The following is a 24,897-nucleotide window of genomic DNA, read 5'->3' on the forward strand; positions in this document are numbered from 1 at the left end:
AGCAGTGTGTCAAGAAGCAGTGCGGCTTGACAGGGTCGTGTTTCGGAGGACGCATGGCTCTCGACCTTCGCTTCTCCTGAGTCCATACAGGAGTTGCAGCCATAGACTGTTCTCTCTGTTTCCACACTGCAAGCGGTACCGGTGCATCAAGTATGGCACCAACAGGCTCCTGAACAGCTTCTATCCGCAAGCCATAAGACTGCTAAATAGCTAACAAAATGGCTACAAGGACTATCTGAGTTGATCCATGTATTTTATTTTATAAAAATGTTGCACTGTCTCTCTGCACACTCACAGGGCCCTACACACTCACGCACACTGGCACTCCATAACACACACACAAACACTCACTCCATCGTTTGCTCACACTCACATAATATGCACATACATTTATACTGACTCTACACACACGCACACCCACTCACATACGAATCATCATATACACTGCTGCGACTCTGTTTATAACCTAATGCCTAGTAACCTTACCCCTATCACTCCAGTATCCATGCACATTGTAAATATGGTACTAGAAATGACTGACTGTATATATACTGAACAAAAATATAAATACGACATACAACAATTTCAATGATTTTACTGAGTTACAGTTCATATAAAGAAATCAGTCAATTGAAATACATGTATTAGGCCCTAATCTTTGGATTTCACATGAATGGGCAGGGGCGCAGCCATGGGTGGGTCTAGGAGGGCATAGGCCCACCCATTTGGAAGCCAGGCCCGCCCACTGGGAAGCCAGGCGCAGCCAATTCAAATGAGTTTTTCCCCACAAAAGGGCTTTATTAATACAGACAGAAATACTCCTCAGTTTCATCAGCTGTCTGGGTGGCTGGTCTCAGACAATCCCGCAGGTGAAGAAGCCGGATGTGGAGGACCTGGGATGGTGTGGTTACATGTGGTTGTGAGGCCGGTTGGATGTACTGCCAAATTCTCTAAAATTCTCTAAAATGACATTGCCTTTTATTGTCCCCAGCACAAGGTGCACCTGTGTAATGTCATGCTGTTTAATCAGCTTCTTGATATGTCACACCTGTCAGGTGAATGGATTATCTTGGCAAAGTAGCAATGCTCACTAACAGGGATGTAAACAAATTTGTACACAAAATTTGAGAGAAATAAGCTTTTGTGTGTATGGAACATTTCTGGGATCATTTATTTCTGCTCATGAAACATGTTGCGTTTATATTTTGGTTTCAAAATAGCATGCTTAGTTACTTTCTCGTGTTCTTATTTCTTATTTTTATTTCTCTTGTGTTTTTGTTCTACCTTATGTTATTTTTAGTCTTACATTGTTATTGATTACTTCATTGTTGGGTTTAGAGCTTGCAAGAAAGACATAGTTGTGCATGTGACATTCAAACTTAACTTGAAACTGGAAAGAGACTACTGCTTAGTAAAATTGCCACAGCTTTTGAGCATACTGTAATTCAGTTGGGAAGACCACCAGTATCTTTATGTTTAAGTGCAATTTGCTAATGACGACGAGGACTATCCACATAAAATGAGGTTACGAAGTTGGATATGCAGTCAACAAACCAGGTTCCCGTTGAGATTATGTGAGTGCTTGGACATAGGGCTCAGTATTACAGGGGAGGCAGATGACACTACTCTGCCACACTGGTTTAGATGACATGTGGAGAGGAAGGTCACAACAACAACACAGCAGTAATACACACTTCAACTGTGCAGCGGATATCAACACAAGGTCAATAATATTGGAGGACCCTTGAAAGAAAATAGGGTGCAGGATACTCATACATTTCCTACACAAAAAGTACATGTTTTCAACAACTTTCACATACCAAATTAATATTTTGCTGGTCGCCTTGAACAATTGTATATGATCTTCTTTTAGGTTTGCAGTATAGTAGCCAAGAGTACTCATATTATTCATTATTATTAATTGTAATCATTAATATCATTATTCCTGGCAATAGAACAAGACATGGATGAAACACAGATATGACCATTTGAACATGCTAAAACAGGGCCACACAAAATGTTCACCTGATATCAACTCATCATAAAATGCTTATTTAGAGACCTTTTTGATTATTAATCAAAGATAGAAAGGCTGTCAATGTTTTCATCACCAGTGTGAATGTACACACAGATTCCATCATTCTCCCTCGACGCTGCAGTTCCGGTGTGAAAAGCCCTTTTGTTTGCAGGTCACATCTGCATGTTATTTGCTGTGCATGTTGTAAGGGGTTCCCACAGCACCGTAGTAGGCTACACTCCTGCCAGGTTCATTTACAAGAGACACCTCTTGCCTCCGGAGGTGTGGTGGTCGAGCTTACAAAATGGGAAAAGTGGAGTGACCGGGCAGGTTTTAACACTTGTCCTAAATTGCATTCACACCTTGCCAAAGGGCTTGCTGGTCATATGCAGTGATTGCAATCAAAGCCGCCTGAGGTTATTGTTTTGTGTCAACACTTCTATCGACAGAATGTCTACGTGGGCACTGACATCTTACTTTGACATTTTCAAAATATATAAATATGTAGACAGTGAGATCAAGCACCAAAATAGCAGGACCAGCGTGTGAATCACGACCACGGCAAGCAGAGCTTGTGGCATAAAATAAATGTGTGTTGGTAAAAGCTAATGGCTGTGTATGTGTGTGGGCTGTCAGAACCACAGGATACACATTAAACATGTTGGGCTAAAACAGGCTCCTTTTCCTCGAACGCACTGAACCAAACACACGCGTCAGCCTGTCACATTGAACTACTCAGGACTATTGTGAGAAGTTTTCTGGGAGAAGTCAATGTAAAGTGTCACCACCAAATTAAGAGTTTATTCCAAAACGCTATATATCCTTTAACTGAAATGTTGGTAAATTTGAATTTCATTGTTTAAAGAACTTCTGAAAGATATTGGTGTGCTTTGTCACCATCTAATCATGGAATGAGGTTCAGTGACAGACACGTATTTGTTTGAAATCTATCACTTAATGGTTTCATTTCAGAGAGACAAATAATCATGTTTTGTTATAAAACGCTATATATCCTCCTCACTCTCAGAGAAATAAGTAGTACTGCTAGGTTTTACACAGTCAAATGTAACAAATAACCATTTTTTAATGAAGAACTGTACGAATGATGCATTTGTGACATCAATATAAAACAGTTGTATTTTTAAATGAATTACTACAGTTATACGAGATCTGTAAATAAAATATTTACATTTTACATTTTAGTCATCTAGCAGATTCTCTTGATTAAACAGCATGATCATTACACCTTGTGCTGGGGACAATAAAAGGCCACTCTAAAATGTGCAGTTTTGTCACACAACAAACACAATGTCACAGATGTCTCAAGTTTTGAGGGAGTATGCAATTAGCATGCTGACTGCAAGAATGTCCACCAGAGCTGTTGCCAGATAATTTAATGTTATTTCTCTACCATAAGCCAACTCCAACATTGTTTTTGAGAATTTGGCAGTACGTCCAACCGACCTCACAATCACAGACCACGTGTATGGCGTCGTGTGGGCGAGCGGTTTGCTGATGTCAACGTTGTGTACAGAGTGCCCCATGGTGGCGGTGGGGTTATGGTATGGGCAGGTATAAGCTGAGGACAACAAACATAATTGCATTGTATCAATGGCAATTTTAATGCACAGCGATAACGTGACAAGATCCTGAAACCCATTGTGAGGCCCATTTTTTTAAGGTATCTGTGACCAATAGATGCATATCTGTATTCCAAGCACAGGAGGTTGGTGACACATTAATTGGGGAGAACGGGCTAGTGGTAATGGCTAGAGTGGAATGGTATCAAATACATGTGTTTGATGCCATTTCAATTGCTCTGTTTCAGCCATTATTATGAGCCGTCCTACCCTCAGCAGCCTCCACTGATTCCCAGTCATGGGAAATTCATAGATTAGGGCCTAATACATTTATTTAACTTCACTGATTTCCTTATATGAACTGTAATCTTTGAAATTGCTGCATGTTGCATTTCTATTTTTGTTCAGTATAGCTTCAATGACTGTAATTTTCATCCATATTAAAGGGATCGTTCAAAATTTTGAAAAGGAAGCCTTTTATCTACTTCCCCAGAGTCGGATGAACCGGAACAGCTAGCTTGCTAATTGTTCCTGTAAACTTCCAGTCATTGCGCTAGTTAGCATTGGCTCGTGAAACTACCTCTAACTTTCTTCATACTGGACGCAGAGACATAAAAATAGTATCCACAATGGTATTATGTTGTAGCCAGCGATATTCATTCAATAATTTGAAAAAATCCCAATTTTTATTTTTTCAGATCATTATTTTTTTTAATCACGGACCCTTGCAGTACCTCTGAGAACCCCAAGGGAGCCACGGACCCCAGTTTGAAAACCCCTGATTTAAGACGCTCCTATTCAGCTGCTCATTTGACGCATTCACAATTCCTTTATGGAATTATTGTCATCTCTTTGACCTAATGAGATTAATTTGGACAATAAATTATTGTGTACCAGTATTTTATTTAATGTGTCAAATGATAATGCATATAGGCTACTGTATAAACACTGCTCTACTTCACTTCTCTAAAAACAAAATGTAATATCACACTAATCATTTATTTTCATATTAAAGCAATAACTGTGTTCAAAGTCTTGTTGAGGGATGTGAGAAGCTCAGTACGTCTTAGTGCACTCCTATAATCAGATATCCAACACCGCCAACTCCAACATCCAGTTATCTCAAAGAGCCATCATTCTAAAGACTCCAGGAGAGCCATGGGTACTCTTGGGCCCAAACCATGCCAGAGAGCTGAAAATGACTTGACGAGAAACACACAGGCACTAACAACTGCTGCTTAAAGTGTGGTTGTACCCTTTAAAACCCCTTACCCCAGTGTCTTGACCTCTTTCACACACTTCTGAATTACTCACCTCATTGAATCTGCTTCAGACCTCTGGGACTAGAATCTTGTTATCTCCTATTTCATATTAGTCTCCAATTATCTCCTATTTCATATTAGTCATGGTCGCAATTGTAAATGAGAACTTGTTCTCAACTTGCCTACCTGGTTAAATAAAGGTGAAATAAATAAAATAAAATAAATAAAAATATGAAACATATCCTTCTGGGTCAACATGTTAGAACTGAAAATAATTAGATACAGTCGGGGGCTATAAGGACACACATCTATGTTTTGGTTAGGACATGTTCAATTAACCTTTAAACCAATTACTGTGGAAGAGCAAAAAGACACACTAATATCAGCATTACAGCAAATTTCAAAATGACCCCCCCCCAAAAAAAAAATACTAATAAATGAACACATTAAACCACCTTGGTTATTGTGAATATTGATAATGGGAACCGATGATACAATTGTAACGATGTGCACTGAGAGTTGGGAAGCAAGTTCAGGGAGTGAGTGTTTTAATAAATAAACACAACATAATACAAACTAAGAAACACAGACAACGCACAGACAACGCACAGACAACGCACAGACAACGCACAGACAACGCACAGACAACGCACAGACAACGCACAGCCATGACACAGAAACAGAAACAATAACACCTGGGGAAGAAACCAAAGGGAGTGACATATATAGGGAAGGTAATCGGAAGTGATGGAGTCCAGGTGAGTGATGACACGCAGGTGAGCGTAACGACGTAACATGTGACAACAATGACAGAGACAAGACACAAATGTGTATTTGTAGAAAACAAAACATAATTGTGGAACCCAACCTCTTTGGACTGCCTCACTATATTACACTATCTCTATTATCTGACCAACCCACACAATTGATTGAATCATGAGATGTCTCTGAGGGACCTGTACAGTTTGTGGATGGGGTTTACAGATCCTCCCAAAAGTAAAGATAATGTAAAGCACCCACTTAATTTGGTATAATGATGCTCGTCTAGTGTGTCCAGGGCATTGAGACAAAATAATGTGTTTTTGAGAAATTTCAGTATTCTTATCCAGCTATTTGAAATTATAGATAATTAATAAGACAATTGTTATCATAAATAGTTATCTATATGTTACATAAAGCTGTGAGTAAGGAAACAGATGAATGTTGCCACCTGATGTTCTTTGATTGAAATTGGGTCCTGGTGTGAGTCTCACCAGAGGTGTAGGCAGAGAGGAGAGAGCGATGTGTTGTGTCATGTCCACAGGGACTAGCTAGGCTGTAAAAGTGAGAAGTGGTGTCCATTTGGTCCTGAAAAGGTCATTCTAACACTTTCAGCAGAAATCAAACAAGCCAGCACATTGTCCATGCCAGTCACCAAAATAGAGTCAGGAACAGTCACACACAACCATACTCAGTAAAGACACACACATTTTGTGCTTTCACTGAGTGACATCAGGGCTACATGTTTGAGTTTGTGCCAATTTAATGTGATTCTTCACTAATAACTTGGAAAAATAGACAATTCCCACTTATTTACATAAATGAATTACAGTAGGCCTCAATTTGCAATTGGATTAGATATTCTGGGGATTGAGTCTCACCTTGGTGTCTGTAAACTACATAGGCCTGTGTGTTCAACCTACAGAAAACGTACCGCCTATACACAACAAAAACATGTTGACATTTATTCAAAAACAAGCTATGTTTCTTCATGAATGATGGAAAAGTCTTCACAAAGGACCAGACTGAAAGAGGCAGGTTGTGATGTGACTCGTCATCGGTATTGCGTCACGTGACTGGTCCAGCCCATCCCGGAAACAAAAAACAGCAGGGCAGTGGCCGAAGACTGTTTACCATTTTCGTTTAATAGCGATTGGAAAAATAACACATTTAAATGAAAATAAACAGTGATTAAATGCAGTCTTGTACATGACTTTCTCTATTCGTATCCCATTTGAGGTAAGTGTATAAGACTTGGGGCGGTAGGTTTTTATTTTATTTAACTAGGCAAGCCAGTTAAGAGCAAATTCTTATTTTCTATGACGGCCTACCGGGGAACAGTGGGTTAACTGCCTTGTTCAGGGGCAGAACGACAGATTTTCACCTTGTCAGCTCGGGGATTCGAGCTTGCAACCTTTCGGTTACTAGTTCAACGCTCTAACCACTAGGGTACCTGCCGCCCCGAGGTAGCCTAGTGGTTAGAGCGTTAGGTCAGTAACCGACAGGTTTCTGAATCGAAACCTCGAGTTGACAAGGTGAAAATCTTTCGTTCTGCCCCTGAACAAGGCAGTTAACCCACTGTTCCCCGGTAGGCCGTCATTGTAAATAAGAATTTGTTCCTAACTGACTGGCCTAGTTAAATAATAAGATAAGACACCAAGCTAGCGTGGTGTTCATACGTTTCTAGACAGCTAACGTTATCTGCCTGAAGAAGGGCACTGTTTTCACCTTACAGAACGACATATGTAGCTAACTTAATTGCACTTGTGTACAAACGCTGTCTGGCCTCACATCGTGATGTGACTCATGTTTAGTAGCTGGACACGCCCAGAACCATTCTTAGCTCTCTTAATAGCTAAATGTTAGCCAACCTTTGTTGCTTTAGTTGACTGCACCATTGATCAGCAATACTGTGATGTCAATGGTGCAGACGTTCTTGATAATATATATTTTAGGAAGGTCGGAAAATGTTATGGTACAAATCTTGAATATGGTACTTAGCTAGTTGTACTTGTAAATTATAGTGTCATAGGCTGTGCCCCACTGGGAGGAGTACAATGGTGTTTTCCAGCAGCAAACATTAATTATGTTTAACGTTAGTTGGTTTCACATAAAGGTTATGTTTGCAGTAATGGTGCGACAATTGGGAACTCAGCGGTAAAAAACGAGGTCAAATCATGACGTCAGTGATCTTCAGGTCAGAAAGTCGGAACTCTAAAAAGAGGCCCGAGTTCCCGACTTGATATTCCATTTTTTACCGAGTTCCCAGTTGCCTTGAACACACTGAAGTCGGAAGTCTGAGATTTCCCAGTTCCCAGCTGTTGTGAAAGCAGCATAAGTCTGTCTGATTTATATTTTACAGTCACCACAATGACAGCCATCAAGCACGCCCTCCAGAGGGACATCTTTACGCCCAACGATGAGCGTCTCCTCAGCATTGTCAATGTCTGCAAGGCGGGGAAGAAGAAGAAGAACTGCTTCCTGTGTGCCACAGGTAGAGCATAAATGCCTTTAAAGTCTAACATAAATCAGCTAATTTCACCATATCAGTGTGAAATAATGTACACATTCAAAACATGAAAACCACTGTCAGAGATTTAACATCAGAATCAAATGTCTCTGAACAGTGATTTCACTGAAAATACTAGTTATAAATGGATCCACAGATCAGTATTATAACTGTTTGATGTTTCTACCCCAGTCACCACAGAGAGGCCCGTGCAGGTGAGGGTGGTGAAGGTGAAGAAGTCAGACAAAGGGGATTTCTACAAGCGACAGATGGCCTGGGAACTGAGGGATCTGGCTGAAGTGGATGCAAAAGATGCCAGCAAGGTCAGGGAAAGACCACTTTTTCTCATCTTCCTCTCACTGCCTGAATGTCATTTCTCATAACTTTGTCTTTCTCTCCTCCTCTTCCACTCCCTATGGCCATTCTTATTTGTCTTCCTTTCCTCTTATGCTTTGTCCCCCTGCTAATTTGTTTGATATTGACATTTGGCATCTCTGCTGTTCTTGTCATTCAGGAGAACCCAGAGTTTGACCTCCATTTTGAGAAGGTGTATCGATGGGTGGCCAGCAGCACAGCTGAGAAGAATTCCTTCATCTCCTGCATCTGGAAGCTGAATCAGCGTTACCTGCGGAAGAAGGTGGAGTTTGTAAATGTCAGTTCCCAGCTGCTGGAAGGTATGACAAAAGCTTGTGTTTTTTCTAGTGACCCTCGCTGTCCCCTGTGCCTTGCATCTATGAGACTCTTCTTTCTTGCCTGTTTCCAATCTCCTGAACTCAACCTGAAGTGTCTGTGTAAGATGTGAGTTGACCTTGGTGTGGCTTAACACGTCTTTATTCTTACTCTTCTCTCTTAAACTCTCACTGGCCAGAGCTTCCTAAAGCGGAAGGTTGGTAGCACTTAACTTCTGTTCCCATTTCCTCTCCATTGTGATTTCACTGATGAATAACCATTCTCATAGTGGACTCACACATCTTTGAAAGCTGTTGCAATTGTTTGTCGCCTTTGGCTATTAAGTGAGTGGCTGTTGAATGGGTGCTACTGTATGAATAATAATTGTCTGTTCTGCTTTTGTTTAGTTTGTTATATTATATAGTGTATATGTGTTTTTTGATGATATAATTGAACGAATAGCAGGGTGATGTTTGTTTGTTTTCATGTGTGTGTACTGTGCTGTATGCGCTCAGCACAATGTTAAACCATCCTCTCCATCCCTGGTTTAGAGTCAGCCCCCAGTGGTGAGAGTCAAAGTGTTGCCGGGGGTGACGAGGATGCTCTGGATGACTACCAGGAGCTGAATGCCCGTGAGGAGCAAGACATCGAGGGCATGATGGAGGTGTGCGAGTACGCCATCTCTAACGCTGAGGCCTTCGCTGAGAAACTCTCCAAAGAGCTACAGGTTCTGGATGGGGTGAGTAGACAGCCATGGAGCCTTGGGTCTTCTTGATACAAGGCTACAACATAGACTTGAGTTGGCTGACATATACTGACTACACTGACCATTGTACTATGGTTGAGCACATTAGTGTGGTTTGCCCATAGAGAATGATAGAGGCCTCTAGTGGCCAAAAGGCTGTCTTAGCATGGTCAGCGCCATTGAGGGCTTCCACTAAGCGTCCGCCATTTTAACCTCTATGGGCTAGGTGGGACGCTAGCGTGCCACCCGTGGTGCACTCCATCAACAGCAGGTGCATTTCAAGAGCGGCAAATTTGAATCCAAATAAATGTCAAAATTCAAATTTTTCAAACATACAACTATTTTACACCCTTTGAAAGATAAACATCTCCTTAATCTAACCACGTTTTACGATTTCAAAAAGGTTTTACGGCGAAAGCATAAATTTAGAGTATGTTAGGACAGTACATTTACAAGAGTTGTGTGTAATGTTTTGTCAAGTCAAAGACAGGGTCACCAAAACCATAAAACCAGCTAAAATGATGCACTAACCTTTTACAATCTCCATCAGATGACACTCCTAGGACATTATGTTAGACAATGCATGCATTTTTAGTTCTATCAAGTTCATATTTATATCCAAAAACAGCGTTTTACTATGGCATTGATGTTGAGGAAATCGTTTCCCTCCAATAACCGGCAGTCAAGTCAGCGTCACAAATTAAATAATTAAAATTAGAAAACATTGGTAAAATATTATATTGTCATTTAAAGAATTATAGATTTACATCTCTTGAACGCAATCAACTTGCCAGATTTAAAAATAACCTTACTGGGAAATCACACTTTGCAATAATCTGAGCACTGCGCCCAGAAAAATACGGCGTTGCGATACAGACTAGACGTCATGTTGGGGAGATCTAAAATCGAAAATACTATGTAAATAATCCATTACCTTTGATTCTCTTCATCAGATGTCACTTCCAGGTATCACAGGTCCATAACGAATGTAGTTTTGTTCAAAAAAGCTCATCATTTATGTCCAAAAATCTCCGTCTTGTTAGCACATGATCTAAGCCAGCCGGACTTCTCGTCATGAACGAGGGGAAAAAATATATTTACGTTCGTTCAAACATGTCAAACGTTGTATAGCATAAATCATTAGGGCCTTTTTTAACCAGAACATGAATAATATTCAAGGTGGACGAATGCATACTCTTTTATAACGTATTGGAACGAGGGTACCCAACATGAACTCGCGCGCCAGGTGTCTAATGGACCATCATCGTTCCATGGCTCTTGTTCGGTCAGATCTCCCTCCAGAAGACTCAAAACACTTTGTAAAGGCTGGTGACATCTAGTGGAAGCAATAGGAAGTGCCAAAATATTCCTCAGCCCCTGTGTTTTTAAATGGGATAGGTTTAAAGGTAATACAACACATCAGGTATCCACTTCCTGTCAGAAAATGTCTCAGGGTTTTGCCTGCCAAATGAGTTCTGTTATACTCACAGACACCATTCAAACAGTTTTAGAAACTTTAGAGTGTTTTCTATCCATATATAATAAGGATATGCATATTCTAGTTACTGGGTAGGATTAGTAACCAGATTAAATCGGGTACATTTTTTTTATCCAGACGTGCAAATGCTGCCCCCTAGCCCTAACAGGTTAAAGTAGTCAACTGGGTGAGGATTCCTATTGGTTGTAGCCACAATGGCGCCGCCCATGCTGTCACAGATGCTAAAATGGCACAGATGTAAAGATGAGTCCTATTTATCTCCCATAATCCCCTTAATCCCAGGCCAACATCCACTCCATCATGGCATCTGAGAAGCAGGTGAACATCCTGATGCAGCTGCTGGACGAGGCTCTGTCAGAGGTGGACACCATCGAGGGCAAGATGAGCAGCTATGAGGAGATGCTGCAGAGCGTCAAGGAGCAAATGGACCAGATCTCCCAGAGCAACCGCCTCATCCAGATCAGCAACACCAACAACGGCAAGCTCCTGGACGAGATCCAGTTCCTGGTGGTGAGGATGGGGTTGAGGAGGGGTTTCATGTTTCAGTTGGTTTGGTTTATTGAGATGACGTTGAATGATGAATGCCTGTCTCTCAGAACTACATGGACCTGTCGAAGGGACACATCAGGGCCCTGCAGGAAGGAGACCTCTCCTCCTCCAAAGGCATTGAGGCCTGTATCAATGCCTCTGAGGCTCTACTGCAGTGCATGAACGTGGCACTCAGACCAGGTCATGAGAAACTGATGGCTGTGAAGCAGCAGCAGCACCTGTTCACTGAGCTCAGAGATACCTTTGCCCGGCGCCTCACCAACCACCTCAACAACGTGTTCGTCCACCAGGTAATCTACACACCACGGTAACACTTTGCTAGTCCACAATGGTCTCAAGATTTTTATTCTGATTTTAAATTAAAAACACAGACACCTGAACAGCATTCATGACTAGATACCAGGCATAACAGTGCACTATATATGTGTTTCTTGTTACAGTATTTTAGTCTTTCCTCGTTTTGGCAGGCAGCTCTTTCTGTCCTCCTCATCCACTTCCTGGTTAAGTTCTAACTCCTCTGATCCTGTCTCTATCCTGTTTTCTTCCAGTACTGCTCTGGTCCTCCTGTTCTTCACTCTCTGCCTCACTCTAAACCACCCACTTTGATCTCTCTGCTCTCTGGCCCTGTACTTGTCAGTTCAACCACTTCAGTCACTTCAAAATGACCATCCCTCAGTTCTATAGGTCCTCCTGTATGTCGCTTCCAGTGAGTAGTACCCTCACAGCACCCCCCCTTGACCCTCCACTCTAAACTATGGCCTTTCTTATCTACACACCCGTGTTTTTTGTTGCAAAAACGCATTAATAACCGTATGGGTTGTGCTGCTCGTGACTAGATTGCTAACCTTCCTCTTTCATCTCAATGGGTCTAAAAGCCTCGGAAGTGCCTCAGACTTTCCTCCTTCATTGAAGGCCTTGGTTCTTCTTGAACTGACTGTCAGTGTGCTGTGCTGGAGTGCCAAGTCATTATACCTCTGCCTGTCTGCTCTGCCTGCATGCTTGGTTGCAGCACCAATAGCAAGTAAATAGACTGAGAATGGTAGAATATGAGGGAACCCACTGATATGGGAATTTTAGCAGCAAATGAAACACATGTTATTGGCAATGAAGTTATTTGATTTTGAATGCTAAGGTCTGGGATATGGACTTAAGAGTAAACTCAGCAAAAAAAGAAACATCCCTTTTACAGGACCCTGTTTTTCAAAGATAATTTGTAAAAATCCAAATAACTTCACAGATCTTCATTGTAAAGGGTTTAAACACTGTTTCCAATGCTTGTTCAATGAACCATAAATAATTAATGAACATGCACCTGTGGGACGGTCGTTAAGACACTAACAGCTTACAGCAATTAAGGTCACAGTTATGAAAACTTAGGACACTAAAGAGGCCTTTCTACTGACTCGGGAAAACACCAAAAGAAAGTTGCCCAGGGTCCCTGCTCATCTGCGTGAACATGCCTTAGGCATGCTGCAAGGAGGCATGAGGACTGCAGATGTGGCCAAGGCAATAAATTGCCATGTCTGTACTGTGAGACGCCTAAGACAGCACTACAGGGAGACAGGACGGACTGCTGATCGTCCTCGCAGTGGCAGACCACATGTAACAACACCTGCACAGGATTGGTACATCCGAACATCACACCTGCGGGACAGGTACAGTATGGCAACAACAACTGCCTGAGTTACACCAGGAATGCACAATCCCTCCATCAGTGCTCAGTCTGTCCACAATAGGCTGAGAGAGGCTGGACTGAGGGCTTGTAGGCCTGTTGTAAGGCATGTCTTCACCAGACATCACCGGCATCAAGGTCGCCTATGGGCACAAACCCACCGTCGCTGGACCAGACAGGACTGGCAAAAAGAGCTCTTCACAGACGAGAAGCGGTTTTGTCTCACCAGGGGTGATGGATGGATTCGTGTTTATCGTCGAAGGAATGCGCGTTACACCGAGGCCTGTACTCTGGAGCAGGATCGATTTGGAGGTGGGGGGTCCGTCATGGTCTGGGGCGGTGTGTCAGCATTATCGGGCTGAGCTTGTTGTCATTGCAGGCAATCTGAACGCTGTGCGTTACAGGGAAGACATCCTCCTCCCTCATGTGGTACCCTTCCTGCAGGCTCATCCTGACATGACCCTCCAGCATGACAATGCCACCAGCCATACTGCTCGTTCTGTGCGTGATTTCCTGCAAGACAGGAATGTCACTGTTCTGCCATGGCCAGCGACGAGCCCGGATCTCAATCCCATTGAGCACGTCTGGGACCTGTTGGATCGGAGGGTGAGGGCTAGGGCCATTCCCCCCCAGAAATGTCCAGGAACTTGCAGTTGCCTTGGTGGAAGAGTGGGGTAACATCTCACAGCAAGACCTGGCAAATCTGGTGCAGTCCATGAGGAGGAGATGCACTGCAGTACTTAATGCAGCTGGTTGCCACACCAGATACTGACTGTTACTTTTGATTTTGATCTCCCCCTTTGTTTAAGGACACATTATTCCATTTCTGTTAGTCACATGTCTGTGGAACTTGTTCAGTTTATGTCTCAGTTGTTGAATCTTGATATGTTCATACAAATATTTACACATGTTAAGTTTGCTGAATATAAACGCAGTTGACAGTGAGAGGATGTTTATTTTTTTGCTGACTTTATATTAAATGGTTAATCTTCTACTAACACCAGTTTTAATGGTGTATTAGGCCATACATGTCCCCAATCCCCATGATTGCAGGGGATGTCCCTAAATGGTCCAAGAGGGTCAAAGTCAGTCTCTCTCTGCCTGTGTGTGAAACTGAGAGTTTATGTTTCTCCATTTGTCAAGCGCTTGTTAATTCCCTGTGCTGCCTACATCCAGGGCCATGACCAAAGCTCCATGCTGTCCCAGCACATGGCAGAGCTGACCCTGCCTAAACACAACCCCCTACACAGGGACCTGCTACGTTACGCCAAGCTCATGGAGTGGCTCAAGAACACCCAGAGAGAGAAGTACGAAGGCCTGTCCAGGGTGAGTGGCTTTGTCGTGAAACATCATCATCATTACCACTATCTGGTATCATCAGTGCCACTATCAGGTGTCTTCAGTGCCACTATCAGGTATCATCAGTGCCTCTATCAGGTATCATCAGTGCCTCTATCAGGTGTCATCAGTGCCTCTATCAGGTGTCATCAGTGCCTCTATCAGGTGTCATCAGTGCCTCTATCAGGTGTCATCAGTGCCTCTATCAGCTGTCATCAGTGCCTCTATCAGGTGTCATCAGTGCCTCTATCAGGTGTCATCAGTGCCTCTATCAGGTGTCATCAGTGCCTCTATCAGGTGTCATCAGTGCCTCCATCAGGTATCATCAGTGCCTCTATCAGGTGTCATCAGTGCCTCTATCAGGTATCATCAGTGCCTCTATCAGGTATCATCAGTGCCTCCATCAGGTATCATCAGTGCCTCTATCAGGTATCATCAGTGCCTCTATCAGGTATCATCAGTGCCTCTATCAGGTGTCATCAGTGCCTCCATCAGGTATCATCAGTGCCTCTATCAGGTGTCATCAGTGCCTCTATCAGGTATCATCAGTGCCTCTATCAGGTATCATCAGTGCCTCCATCAGGTATCATCAGTGCCTCCATCAGGTATCATCATTATTATGATCAGCGCCACTATTACATCTCTATTTATATCATCATCACCAGCAGCACAACGATAACGTCTTATTGCATTTCATGACAATTAAACAATATATTTGAATTTTCTCCCCATTTTCAGACTTATGTTGATTACATGACCAGATTATATGAACGAGAAATCAAAGATTTCTTTGAGGTGGCGAAGATCAAAATGGCGGGCACAGCCAAAGAGGGGAAGGGAAATAAGTTTGGTAAGACCTTGAGTGTTTTTGTTAAATGTGGGATGTGTGTGTGTGATTGTTTGTCTTTTCTTTTCTCTGTGTAGCCTTGTGGTTTGTTTGAGGTGTTTAGCCAATTAGTTGTTGTTTTTCCCTTGGGTTGTTGCGTATAGTTTGTATTTGTGGTGTGTGTGTGTGTGTGTGTGTGTGTGTGTGTGTGTACGTACGTACGTGTGTGTACCGTATGTGGTTTGATTTTCAGGTAAGTGTGTGTGTAATTTTGTTCAATATTTGACCAGCTTTTTCTGCATGGTTCATTTCAGCAAACATGTACTTACCTGGTAATACTGCCTCCTGTTTCGTAGCCTTTCACTTCCTAGGAAATGCCCCTGTGTCATGTCATTGTCCTGCTCAGTGTTGCTAGCTGGTGTTTTGCTCAATGTTATTTCCCTATTTGGCTGCTTACTGTATGAAGCCATGACATAAACCAAAGCCTGATATTATCCCTACTACTCATTCTGACTTCAGAGTATGACTTCACTATTTGAGTGTTTTAAGACCAACTGGAGATCCTAAACATTACAAGAAGAATAAAAACACTAATTTAAGTTTTCCTGTAAAGTAAACTGATATATATTAAAGTAAGGGCTCGAGTCAATCCCTAGCGCGGAAGATCTGCGTTGTAACATGGTTGAAATTTCAATGTTATTTCTGTTTGAGCTGACATATGCAGCGTTTACCGTGAATGCAGTCTCCACGAACGCAGAAACATTGCCTTCAAAAGTCAATCACACTATAACGCTAATGTTTTGCAATACGAATTGAATCGGCACTCAATCAATATACAGTGCCTTGCAAAAGTATTCATCCCCCTTGGCGTTTGTCCTATTTTGTTGCATTACAACCTGTAATTTAAATGGATATTTATTTGGAATTCATGTAATGTACATTAACAAAATAGTCCAAATTGGTGAAGTGAAATGAAAAAAATTACTTGTTTCAAAAAATCAAAAAAATAAAAAACGGAAATATGATGCGTGCATATGTATTCACCCCCTTTGCTATGAAGCCCCTAAATAAGATCTGGTACAACCAATTACCTTCAGAAGTTACATAATTAGTTAAATAAAGTCCACCTGTGTTCAATCTGTGTCACATGATCTGTCACGTATACATATATATACACATATATATATATATATATATATATACACACACACACACAGTCGTGGCCAAAAGTTTTGAGAATGACACAAATATTAATTTCCACAAAGTTTGCTGCTTCAGTGTCTTTAGATATTTTTGTCAGATGTTACTATGGAATACTGAAGTATAATTATGAGCATTTCATAAGTGTCAAAGGCTTTGATAGACTCTTTGCATCAACTTCATGTAATTGTCAATTTGCAGTGTTTTTCAAGACCTCTGCAATCTGCCCTGGCATGCTGTCAATTGACTTCTGGGCCACATCCTGACTGATGGCAGCCCATTCTTGCATAATCAATGCTTGGAGTTTGTCAGAATTTGTGGGGTTTTTTTTGTCCACCCGCCTCTTGAGGATTGACCACAAGTTCTCAATGGGATTAAGGTCTGGGGAGTTTCCTGGCCATGGACCCAAAATATCGATGTTTTGTCCCCCGAGCCACTTAGTTATCACTTTTGCCTTATAGCAAAGTGCTCCATCATGCTGGAAAAGGCATTGTTCATCACCAAACTGTTCCTGGATGGTTGGGAGAAGTTGCTCTCGGAGGATGTGTTGGTACCATTCTTTATTCATGGCTGTGTTCTTAGGCAAAATTGTGAGTGAACCCACTCCCTTGGCTGAGAAGCAACCCCACACATGAATGGTCTCAGGATGCTTTACTGTTGGCATGACACAGGACTGATGGTAGCGCTCACCTTGTCTTCTCCGGACAAGCTTTTTTCCGGATGCCCCAAACAATCGGAAAGGGGATTCATCAGAGAAAATGACTTTACCCCAGTCCTCAGCAGTCCAATCCCTGTTCCTTTTGCAGAATATCAGTCTGTCCCTGATGTTTTTCCTGGAGAGAAGTGGCTTCTTTGCTGCCCTTCTTGACACCAGGCCATCCTCCGAAAGTCTTCGCCTCACTGTGCGTGCAGATGCACTCACACCTACCTGCTGCCATTCCTGAGCAAGCTCTGTACTGGTGGTGCCCCGATCCTGCAGCTGAATCAACTTTAGGGGACGGTCCTGGCGCTTGCTGGACTTTCTTGGGCGCCCTGAAGCCTTCTTCACAACAATTGAACCGCTCTCCTTGAAGTTCTTGATGATCCGATAAATGGTTTAGGTGCAATCTTACTGGCAGCAATATCCTTGCCTGTGAAGCCCTTTTTGTGCAAAGCAATGATGACGGCATGTGTTTCCTTGCAGGTAACCATGGTTGACAGAGGAAGAACAATGATTCCAAGCACCACCCTCCTTTTTGAAGCTTCAAGTCTGTTATTCGAACTCAATCAGCATGACAGAGTGATCTCCAGCCTTGTCCTCGTCAACAGTCACACCTGTGTTAACGAGAGAATCACTGACATGTCGTCAGCTGGTCCTTTTGTGGCAGGGCTGAAATGCAGTGGAAATGTTTTTTTTTTTTTATTCAGTTCATTTGCATGGCAAAGAGGGACTTTGCAATTTATCTGATCACTCTTCGTAACATTCTGGAGTATATGCAAATTGCCATTATACAAACTGAGGCAGCAGACTTTGTGAAAATTAATTTGTGTCATTCTCAAAACTTTTGGCCACGACTGTACACCTGTTCTGAAAGGCCCCAGATTCTGCAACACCACTAAGCAAGGGGCACCACCAAGCAAGCAGCACCATGAAGATAAAGGAGCTCTCCAAACAGGTCAGGGACAAAGTTGTGGAGAAGTACAGATCAGCGTTGGGTTATAAAAAATCTGAAACTTTGAACATCCCACAGAGCACCATTATATTCATTATTAAAAAATGGAAAGAATATGGCACCACAACAAACCTGCCAAGAGAGGGTTGCCCACCAAAACTCACAGACCAGGCAAGTAAGGCATTAATCAGAGGCAACAAAGAGACCAAAGATAACCCTGAAGGAGCTGCAAAGCTCCACAGCGGAGATTGGAGTATCTGTCCATAGGACCACTTTAAGCCGCACACTCAACAGAGCTAGGCTTTACGGAAGATTGTCCAGAAAAAAGCTATTGCTTAAAGAAAAAAATAAGCAAGCACGTCTGAGGTTCGCCAAAGGCATGTGGGCGACTCCCCCAAACATATGGAAGGAGGTACTTGGGTCAGATGAGACTAAAATTGAGCTATTTGGCCATCAAGGAAAACGCTATGTCTGGCATAAATGCTACACCTCTCATCACCCCGAGAACACCATTCCCACAGTGAAGCATGGTGGTGGCAGCATCATGCAGTGGGGATGGTTTTCATCGGCAAGGACTGGGAAACTGGTCAGAATTGAAGGAAGGATGGGTGGCGCTAAATACAGGGACATTCTTGAGGGAAACCTGTTTGTCTTCCAGAGATTTGAGACTGGGACGGAGGTTCACCTTCCAGCAGGACAATGACCCTAGCATACTGCTAAAGCTACACTGATTTAAGGGGAAACATTTAAATGTCTTGGAATGGCCTAGTCAAAGCACAGACCTCAATCCAATTGAAACTCTGTGGTATGACTTAAAGATTGCTGTACAACAGCGGAACCCATCCAACTTGAAGAAGCTGGAGCAGTTTTGCCTTGAAGAATGGGCAAAAGTCCCAGTGGCTAGATTTGCCAAGCTTATAGAGACATACAGTGGGGGGAAAAAGTATTTGATCCCCTGTGATTTTGTATGTTTGCCCACTGACAAAGAAAGGATCAGTCAAAAATTTTAATGGTAGGTTTCCTTGAACAGTGAGAGACAGAATAACAACAAAAATATCCAGAAAAACGCATGTCAAAAATGTTATAAATTGATTTGCATTTTAATGAGGGGAAATAAGTATTTGACCCCCTCTCATTCAGAAAGATTTCTGGCTCCCAGGTGTCTTTTTATACAGGTAACGAGCTGAGATTAGGAGCACACTCTTAAAGAGAGTGCTCCTAACCGCAGCTTGTTACCTGTAAAAAAGACACATGTCCACAGAAGCAATCAATCAGATTCCAAACTCTCCACCATGGCCAAGACCAAAGAGCTCTCCAAGGATGTCAGGGACAAGATTGTAGACCTACACAAGGCTGGAATGGGCTACAAGACCATCGCCAAGCAGCTTGGTGACAACATTTGGTGCGATTATTCGCAAATAGAAGAAACACAAAAGAACTGTCAATATCCCTCGGCCTGGGGCTCCATGCAAGATCTCACCTCGTGGGGTTGCAATGATCATGAGAACGGTGAGGAATCAGCCCAGAACTACACGGGAGGATCTTGTCAATGATCTCAAGGCAGCTGGGACCGTTGTCACCAAGAAAACAATTGGTAACACACTATGCCGTGAAGGACTGAAATCCTGCAGCGCCCGCAAGGTCCCCCTGCTCAACAATACATATACACGCTCGTCTGAAGTTTGCCAATGAAGATCTGAATGATTCAGAGGACAACTGGGTGAAAGTGTTGTGGTCAGATGAGACCAAAATGGAGCTCTTTGGCATCAACTCAACTCGCCGTGTTTGGAGGAGGAATGCTGCCTATGACCCCAAGAACACCATCCCCACCGTCAAACATGGAGGTGGAAACATTATGCTTTGGGTGTGTTTTTCTGCTAAGGGGACAGGACAACTTCACCGCTTCATTTGACGGGGCCATGTACTGTCAAGTATTGGGTGAGAACCTCCTTCCCTCAGCCAGGGCATTGAAAATGGGTCGTGGATGGGTATTCCAGCATGACAATGACCCAAAACACACGGCCAAGGCAACAAAGGAGTAGCTCAAGAAGAAGCACATTAAGGTCCTGGAGTGGCCTAGCCTGTCTCCAGACCTTAATCCCATAAAAAATCTGTGGAGGGAGCTGAAGGTTCGAGTTGCCAAACGTCAGCCTCAACCTTAATGACTTGGAGAAGATCTGCAAAGAGGAGTGGGACAAAATCCCTCCTGAGATGTGTGCAAACCTGGTGGCCAACTACAAGAAATGTCTGACCTCTGTGATTGCCAACAAGGGTTTTGCCACCAAGTACTAAGTCATGTTTTGCAGAGGGGTCAAATACTTATTTCCCTCATTAAAATGCAAATCATTTTATAACATTTTTGACATGCGTTTTTCTGGATTTTTTTGTTGTTATTCTGTCTCTCACTGTTCATATAAACCTACCATTAAAATTATAGACTGATCATTTCTTTGTAAGTGGGCAAACGTACAAAATCAGCAGGGGATCAAATACTTTTTTCCCCCACTGTACCCCAAGAGACTTGCAGCTATAATTGCTGAAAAAGGTGGCTCTACAAAGTATTGACTTTGTGGGGGTGAATATATATGCACGCTCAAGTTTTCTGTTTTTTTTGTCTTATTTCTTGTTTGTTTCTCGCATACAAATATTTTGCATCTTCAAAGTGGTAGAGATGTTGTGTAAATCAAATGATACAAACCCCCAACAAAATCCATTTTAATCCAGGTTGTAAGGCAACAAAATAGGAAATATGCCAAGGGGGTGAATACTTTCGCAAGCCATTGTGTTTATATTTCAATGCTCTGAAACACAACCTTTTCATTGAGGGAGCTTTGGTTTGGCAGGAGTACAAGGCTCTGCTTTCCGTTTTCAGAATTTCCGTTTTTTTCTTCTACAGAACAAAATAAACAAAACATTTGTTTTCCAAAAGGCTGTCTTCAGGGCAATTACAGACTTTGTAGCGCATGTCAGTCTGTTACCTTTGACCTCTTAACGTGCCCCCATGCTGCATGTCATGAGCCTAACATGTCTCTGTCTCTGATGCCTGCCTTTCTAACCGTTCGCCAGCCACGCTTCCGCGGAAAGAGAGTGCTCTCAAACAGGAAACGGAAAGTAAGTATCCCATGTGGGTCATGCAGTCCCACATCTGTAACCTGCCCACACCCCTACCCACCTGCTCCCCACTACTATGTCCCTGATACTGCAGCACAGCCAGGACCCCCTTCCCCCTGCTCAGAACCCTCCTCCCCTACAGACTTCTTCTGCATAGAGTACACCCAACCTTCCATTTATAGAGCACATAAATTAACATCTATCAGACAAAAACAATAAGCATGTATATTCTGTATTTGTGGCATAGGATACTACTCATTCACAATACAAAATAATACATTGAGGTCAACATATCCAGCAAGTTTCTCTGATAATGAATGTCCAACATCCATAATAAGATTAATTTGAACTCTTACAAATGGTCTTTATTACCAAGCACACATTTAAATGTTTCATATTTTCTTCTCTCTCAGCTGTTCATGTTATGTGTAATTACTGCTAAACAAACATGTTTTGAAGATGCATATTCACATGTGCTTTGTGGCACACTTTTTCAGATGCCACAAAGTTATTTATTTTCAACAGCACAGTTGCTCTGCTTTGAAAATAAGTCAATGTGAATGCAGCTTTGGTCTCAGGGGCTATAGATAGGGCAGTGTTCCAGAGACTAGTATTTAGCCTGTGGTTTGAACATGTTTTCAACTGTTACCTCTCTCGTGCCCCAGGCCTGCATGGCAGCTCCGGGAAGCTGACAGGCTCCACCTCCAGTCTGAATAAGCTGGCAGTGCAGGGCTCCAGCAGCAGGCGCTCCCAGTCCTCCTCTCTGCTGGACATGGGCAACATGTCTGCCTCAGACCTGGATGTGGCCGACAGGACCAAGTTTGACAAGGTGATAGTCACTGAGAGAACCATAGCCACCATACTACAGTCTTTATCGTGCAGATACTACCTGTGGGTTTTTGTTAATCTCTTTCTCATTTTAGATGCGTAATTTGTTTTGTGTTTTTTTTAATTTATATTGATCAATTGATTTAGGTGTCTCTCTCTTTGTAGATCTTTGAGCAGGTTCTTAGTGAGCTAGAGCCTCTCTGTCTAGCAGAACAAGACTTCATCAGCAAGTTCTTCAAGCTACAGCAGCACCCCACCCTGGCTCAGGTAAATTACATGCTAATCTGACTGGCTGAGTGTTTGCAAGTGAGATTATGAACAACTTTCGATTAACCACAGTTTTTTTCTATCAGGTAGAAGTGGAGGAATCAGATGGGGTGGTGCCCTCCAGACAGCCACCTCCAGGGGAATACAGACACTTCATATCATCGACTGAGTGAGTAGCTAGCTTCTCATTTCTTACTGACATTTACTATATGCTCTTAATGTCCATCAATAGTACTAGGGGCACTAAACATGCAACAAATATGACAAGTCCACATGTCATTCATGGTCCACCTCTCTGCTATCCTCTTCACTTTTCCCATATTCTCTTTCTTTCTGTCTTATCACCTGTCTGGGCCTCCTCAGGAAGGACATGGTGCGGTTGATGATGAACAAGGTCTTCCAGAGCATTGAGACAGAACTTAACAGCCTCATCGCTCTGGGAGACAAGATTGACAGTTTCCACTCCCTGTACATGTTGGTGAAGATGAGTCATCACGTGTGGACGGCAGAAAATGTGGACCCAGCCTCCTACCTCAGCACCACCCTCGGCAACGTGCTGGTCACCGTCAAAAGGAACTTTGACAAGTGCATTGTGAGTAGCGCTCACGTCAACATTTTTTAAAGGAATCTGTTGATCTGTGTATCTAGTACTGTTAGACTATTAGCTGTGTGTGAACCAGTTATTTTTCCGTCTCAGTCGGGTCAGATCAGACAGATGGAGGAGGTTAAGATCTCTAAAAAGAGCAAGGTGGGCATCCTGCCCTTTGTCGCTGGGTTTGAGGAGTTTGCTGAGCTGGCTGAAACCATCTTCCGTAATGCAGAGCGCAGAGGAGATCTGGACAAGGCATATGTCAAACTTATCAGAGCTGTCTTCATGAATGGTGGGTCTAATATTTGCTCATGATTTGGTGGACAAGTTAAATAGAGTCATGTGGTTGGCTTCTAATCTGTGTGATGGTTGGGAAGCAGTGCTCTGATTGGTGTTGGTCTTGCTGTGGGGTGTTTCCAGTGGAGAAAGTGGCCAATGAGAGTCAGAAGACGCCCCGTGACGTGGTGATGATGGAGAACTTCCACCACATCTTCTCCACACTGTCCCACCTTAAGATCTCCTGCCTGGAGACAGAGAGGCGAGAGGCCAAACACAAGTACACAGACCACCTGCAGTCCTATGTCATCAACTCCCTGGGACAGCCCCTAGAGAAACTCAATGTGAGAAAGGGTTTATACTTGGCAATGTTAAAGTGTTGTGAGGGAGTGCGCCAAGGGTGTAGAAACTGAATTGAATTTGTTTCATGTTTGTATTTAATCTATACATTTGTATGATAAATATAACTAATTAGAGCTATCAGATATTTCAGACATATTCGAAACGTATGTGAAACATATAGAATCAAACAATACACACAGCTAATCAGTTATGCCCCTCTATGCTTTGCAGCACTTCTTTGAGGGAGTGGAGGCACGTGTGGCCCAGGGCGTACGTGAGGATGAGGTGAGCTACCAGCTGGCGTTCAACAAACAGGAGCTGCGTAAAGTGATCAAGGAGTACCCCGGCAAGGAGGTAAAGAAGGGACTGGACAACCTGTACAAGAAGGTGGACAAGCATCTGTGTGAGGAGGAGAGCCTGTTACAGGTGACAGACAATCTAGCAGTTTATAATACAAACATTCTGTTCAGTTGAACAGCTGGTAATGTAAAGGTGTTGTCATGGTTGATCCAAGTTCTTTGTACAACAGTTGAATGAATTCCCCACTTTCTCCACTAGGTGGTGTGGCATTCCATGCAGGATGAGTTCATCCGTCAGTACAAGCATTTTGAAGGCTTGATTGGCCGTTGCTACCCTGGGTCTGGAATTACCATGGAGTTTACCATTGGAGACATGTTGGAGTACTTCTCAAGCATTGCTCAATCACATTAATTGCAAGTGTGTGTGTGTGTGTGTTTGTGTGTGTGTGTGTGTGTACACGTACGTACGTACGTACGTACGTACGCACTGAACAAAAATATAAATGCAACCATTTCAAAGACTTTACTGAGTTACAGTTCATATTAGGAAATCAGTCAATTTTAAATAAATATATTAGGCCCTAATCTATGGATTCCATATGACTGGGAATACAAATATGCATCTGTTGGTTAGATACCTTTAAAAAAAAAAAAGTTGGGGCGTGGATCAGAAAACCAGTCAGTATCTGGTGTGACAACCATGTCTCATGCAGCGCAACACACCTCCTGTGTATAGTTGATCAGGCTGTTGATTGTGGCCTGTGGAATATTGTCCAACTCCTCTTCAATTGCTGTGCGAAGTTGCTGTAACACGCTGTCGTACACGTTGATCCAGAGCATCCCAAACGTGCTCAATGGGTGACATGTCTGGTGAGTATGCAGGCCATGGAAGAACTGGGTCATTTTCAG

At 42.8% G+C, this 24,897-nt stretch overlaps 1 protein-coding gene across 7 annotated transcripts; it reads left to right on the forward strand.

The window, feature by feature from the left end:
* The first annotated feature begins 6,671 nt into the window (after positions 1–6,671).
* Positions 6,672–24,510, forward strand: LOC106560275 (exocyst complex component 1). 7 transcript variants are annotated; one of them, XM_014123003.2, is made up of 19 exons: positions 6,672–6,857; positions 7,981–8,112; positions 8,320–8,450; positions 8,642–8,801; positions 8,996–9,013; positions 9,348–9,535; positions 11,322–11,549; positions 11,636–11,878; positions 14,437–14,586; positions 15,337–15,448; positions 21,343–21,387; positions 22,053–22,216; positions 22,381–22,482; positions 22,569–22,651; positions 22,846–23,074; positions 23,180–23,363; positions 23,492–23,691; positions 23,921–24,115; positions 24,248–24,510. In XM_014123003.2, the coding sequence occupies exons 2-19, from the start codon at positions 7,989–7,991 to the stop codon at positions 24,398–24,400; spliced, it is 2,709 nt and encodes a 902-aa protein (XP_013978478.1). In that variant the 5' UTR covers positions 6,672–6,857; positions 7,981–7,988; the 3' UTR covers positions 24,401–24,510. The 7 variants fall into 7 exon arrangements, with proteins under 7 accessions (XP_013978478.1, XP_013978481.1, XP_013978483.1 ...); XM_014123006.2 differs by lacking the exon at positions 21,343–21,387; XM_014123008.2 differs by lacking the exon at positions 14,437–14,586.
* The last annotated feature ends 387 nt before the right edge of the window (positions 24,511–24,897 follow it).

The sequence above is a fragment of the Salmo salar genome, chromosome ssa10, assembly GCF_905237065.1.
Source record: "Salmo salar chromosome ssa10, Ssal_v3.1, whole genome shotgun sequence".
NCBI classification, from domain to species: domain Eukaryota; kingdom Metazoa; phylum Chordata; class Actinopteri; order Salmoniformes; family Salmonidae; genus Salmo; species Salmo salar.